Here is a 5,018-nt window from a genome sequence, read left to right as displayed (position 1 = left end):
ATATATATATATATATATATATGTGTGTGTGTGTATTTTTAGATCTCTACCAAATATTTGGTAAAAATATTGTACCTATTATCAACGTAGCAAAATTCTCATATGAAAGGTTGTTAATCATACAATTTTGTGTGCATATCAATTTAAATAAGAGCTATAATGCGATCCATCATAAAAACTTGTTTAATGACCTATGTAAATTTCGATGTAATATCCTGACTCACTCTTGTCTGTGATAAAAAATGGAATATTGTATATCTTCAGGGTCAGGTTAGATTAATTCATAGCAGACAGTAAATAACAGACAGCATTAATAGTTGTCCTTAGATTATATGTGTATAAACAGGTTGTAATGGTTTATATATATACATATAAACTTAAACTTAATATGAAAAGAAGTCTTCCTCATTTGTCTGTATACAGACGTATTAAATATAATTTTAGACTCATATATTTCAATCATCGCTGCTTAGTATGCTTCTGATTAATCAATTACAGCTTGACAGACTTTTGCACAGGTCAGATAATTTGTAGTTTAAACATAAGAATAACAGTTTTTAGTGAACTGAGAACAACAAAGTCATTGTTCATTGCTGATCAGGTGCAATGACACAGAAACACACGAGGTCAGTATGGAGAATATAAATATACACACCAATATTTCAATCACTGTCACTTAGTGTGCCTTTAATTAATAAATCTATAGTATCAGATGACATCACGATTATCTGGCAGGTTGAATAAAAATTCAACATGAATGGCAGAAACAGTATTAGTTCAAAATGACAATGTTTATTTAAAAACATCACAAAAGAAACATACCATCCTCACACAGTATATATTTATTAGCAACAAAAGTAGCATCAATACTGAGAGGTAATATTTATCTTCACTTAGATGTGAATGTTCTATTAGAACAAATTATACTGTGGTTGTTATCATGAGAGAAACTCTCAAGTTGGCTTCTAGTAGCCTTGGTGCTGGAGGTGGAAGGGATATGTTTCCCCATTAGTGACATAAACAAGAGTGCATTTTGCACCAAAAGCCAATATGAGAGTTTCTCTCATGGCATCTACTGCAGTTATGGTTTGTTTGAATAGAACATCCAAATTTAAGAGAGGATAAATATATTCACACAAAAATAACATAAATAAATAGACAAAAATATTATCTGAAAATCTTACATAATCACCAAGTTTAACTACTGGAAGTGAACCAGTCCCAATATCATTGGAACCATCTTTTGTTCCCAAAATCCACTGAACTTGTTTTAAACCACTGTGTTGATCAATAGCATCAATGTTAACAACCATTGAGGATAAATCAGAAGAATTATGCATATACAATCTTTGGTGCCCATCTTTGGTCAATGAAAACTTTTCAATAGAAGGAGCACTTCGATCAATATATATAGTTATATTCTTGGACAATGTCTGGTTCATAATGTCCCTTGCAGTCACCCATATTCTCAGAGAATCTCCGTCTTGTAAGGTGTCTTGGAAACACTGTGTCTGGTTGTTATTAGATGAAGTCAAATTTTCTACAGAAATATTTCCATTATTCACTTGGAAACGGTAAGTGAATTGATCTATTCCTTGTATGTTTTCAGTACCATTAATGTTGAGCAGACCAGAAGTGTGGTCATACTTTTCTGAAATGATATAGGACAATAGTTAAAATGAGTAAACATACTGAAAAATTTTTTCATCAAAACAAGAATTTTTCAATTATTATTTTGACATCTGTTGTTCAGAGTAGTGCAGGGATAAAATTAGTATGTGTTTCAATGGCTAGCTAATGTGGTTCTGTGCAGTATTTTGTTATATAGAAAGTTAAGAGTGAACAGTTAAGTACCTGGTATAGTATTATCTTCCTTTATTGGTTTCAAATACGTTTCAAGAAAAGTGTTCATAAAAAGATTGTACCATGTAATACAGACGTCTTCTTCATCTGAATACCAAGGGATGTCACTTCGACCAGTTTTTGAAATAACTTTCGGTAGAGGAATATTTCTGGCTTCAATCAAGGAATTGTTGTCATAGAGAAAGAATCTGCGAGCAAACTGGGCATTGTGAGCAAAATCTTTGATGGTAAGATATACTGCATAAACTCCTGATCCTGCAGACAGACTTAACTCTAAAGTTGTTTCATTAACACTCTTATACTTATAAAGTGTTTTCGTTTGATCTACTTGCAGTTTATCTCCTGTTACTGTCATTGGATGTACTACAACTTCATATGATTCAACGCCATTGTTTCCAGTTCCATTTTTGTAGACATTACCGTCAAACCAACCATCAAACATAATTGTTACATTTGGTGATTGGGAAAGAGTTGGAATCACTTTCAAAGGCTCTAAATCACACTGTAATGTCTCGCTACAGTGTTGAGGAGCTTTTCTATCATATTGGAAGCATTTCGTTTCTGTTGATGCAGTCTGTCGATAATACTGTGTAGGTGATGGGCTTGAATTGATGGGTTTAACAGTCGAGTAGCCTCCACCATAGGAAGTAAACTCTGTACACAATCTGAAAGAGAAGAAATTGTTAATGATTTATGACAAATTGCAACATATACAGGAGTTATGACATCAGCCAACCCTACTTCCTTCTCCATGACCTTGTCTCCTCCTCCTCCTCCTCCTCATCATCATCATCACCACCACCACCACCACCACCATCATCGTCGTTGTCATCATCATCACCATCAATGTCATCACTATTATTATTGTTACCATCACTATCATCATTGTCATCATGCTCAACTTCACTGCTATCAACATCTTTGTCGTCATCATCATCATCCCCTTCCTCCTCTCTTCAAATCAGTTTTGTTGCTTGCCCTGGATGCCATTTGCTCCAGCTATGACCTTGGAACAGATTTAGAAATTGCTACCTTTCTAAATGTTGAAAGCACTTTTGTACACAAAGTTTGAATGGAGTTGGAAGCCTCTGGCAGGAATATTTCAGATTTATCAAAAATATAAAATCATTCTAAATATTTGGACACTGTAAAGACATCACAAGTCATCCAACAACTTCAGACATTATCAATGATGATCCCAGAAAATCAATGAGAGTCATCACCAAAGAACTTCAAGTGTTGGAATGGACTATCGGAACTGTGGTACATGAGAACATTTGATACATGCCATATGAGGAGAGGTGAATTCATGTCTGCAAAAACACAGGAAAACCATGTAGCACATACCGAGTAGTTATTTTACAAGATTAAAAACTCTTTTGACATGGCATACTTTGGTTCTTCTCTGATGAGAAAAACTTTGACCAAGACCAAATGTCTAACAGGAGAAATAACAGATAGTTAATTTCAGATTGTTCTGATGTGCCAAAAGTAAGAACATATTGGATGATAATGGCTGGAATATTTTTTTGATCATAGGCTGATCTGGTGTTAAAAAATAGCAACAGCAACAGATCATATTTTACTTTCATATGTGTACACCCCTAATATGACAATATTATGAGTCTCACCTGTCGCCATGTTCCATTGTAAAGTTCACTAACTGGAATGATCTAGAACAATAAACTTTTGACTTGGAAGGAAATCCTTGACTGAAGTTTCTGTTGCAGGTACCCTCTTCAGGCAGCTTCATGATTTTAAGAAGAGATATGTTGCCTAATGATAAAGATAAATTTACGATAATTATTATTATTATTATTATTATTATTACTGAGTGAGAGAGAGGAACATGCCATCAAAGTAACACTGGGGTAAAGTATACGAAGCCCAGTATACCCATCATGATTACCCATCTGATAAGGGTACACAACCACATGTGCGCAACATAGTGGTCTAATATCAAGATAAACAGCGCATGACCTTGCAAGTGTGGCCCAGTTAGAATTTTCTTAAACTCAAGTAGCCCATCCTGCTCAAAAGGTCCTTGAATAAAGGTTGTTTGAGGATGTCGAACGAAATACCTATGTTTCCAAAGGTGAATTATCCAAACCCCAAAGAGTTCCTCTCAACACATGGCTATGATGCTCCCCCACTACTTCTGCTTGTGATCAGAGATGCACATATTGTCAGCCACTAAGGGACATGCTCAACTGGTTAAGATCAAGCAACTGACAAGCAAATCTGTGGTATTGAGCAGAATATTTGCTGTAGCCCATCTTTTATACCAAGACAAAACAATATACATGATAGCGCCTCCAATCAGTTAAGATAAGAAGCCATGAGAACCACTGTCTGTATTATTATTATTATTATTATTATTATTAACAACAACAACGATAATAAGGTGCTAGAGCATAACAGACTGGACATAGTGGTGGTCAACAAGATACACCACATATGCTATATAGCTGATGTTGCATGCCTCTTTGACCTATGAATAGTCAAGAAGGAAGGCATAAAAATTGATAAATACAACTCCCTTAAGTATGAAATAGCCCCGGCTATAGAAAGTGAAGAAGGTGAAGATAGTGCCAACTATTGTTGGGTCATTGGGGTCAGTATCAGAAGGTATCAAGAGGAATATAAAGGAAATCAGAATAGAGTGCCCAGTAGAACTGTTACAAAAGGATTGCTTTCTTGGCACAGCCAGAATAATCAGAAAAGTATTAGATAGTTGAAAAGAACAGATAGCATGGTGCAGCAGGTAGCAAGCCTGCTACATATGTATGACTCCAGGAGTTCCAACAAAACCTGTGATAAAAAGAAATAATAATAGTAATAATAATAATGATAATGATAATTCTTTTGACACAAGGGCAGTGGAAATGTGTGTATGTATGTGTATACATGCATGCATACATACATACATACATTTCCATGACACAAGGCTGATGTGTGTGTGTGTGTGTGTGTGTGTGTATGTATATACATGCATGCATACATACATACAAAATCTGCAAGGCCTTCTTAAGATTTAAAGGATGATGGTTAAAACAAGATGATTTCCTTCATATATTCAGTGCAATTATAAAGTATGTTTATAAAATGTATACAAACAAATGTGTTTGTATGTATGTATGTATGTGTGTATATAT

General features: G+C 34.7%; 1 protein-coding gene across 1 annotated transcript in view; it reads right to left on the bottom strand.

The window, feature by feature from the left end:
• LOC106872661 (uncharacterized) overlaps window positions 1-5,018 on the bottom strand; it is a 73,548-nt gene that overhangs the window by 51,698 nt on the left and 16,832 nt on the right. Inside the window, exons 5-7 of the mRNA XM_014919724.2 lie at window positions 3,495-3,639; window positions 1,855-2,528; window positions 1,185-1,651 (exon numbers count right to left, since the gene is read on the bottom strand). Coding sequence (XP_014775210.2) covers window positions 1,185-1,651; window positions 1,855-2,528; window positions 3,495-3,639 — 1,286 coding nt within the window. The remainder of the gene's footprint in view (window positions 1-1,184; window positions 1,652-1,854; window positions 2,529-3,494; window positions 3,640-5,018) is intronic.

The sequence above is a fragment of the Octopus bimaculoides genome, chromosome 9 (assembly GCF_001194135.2).
Source record: "Octopus bimaculoides isolate UCB-OBI-ISO-001 chromosome 9, ASM119413v2, whole genome shotgun sequence".
NCBI classification, from domain to species: domain Eukaryota; kingdom Metazoa; phylum Mollusca; class Cephalopoda; order Octopoda; family Octopodidae; genus Octopus; species Octopus bimaculoides.
The sequence above is the reverse complement of the archived record's forward strand: the minus strand, read 5'-3'. Positions and strand labels throughout refer to the sequence as shown.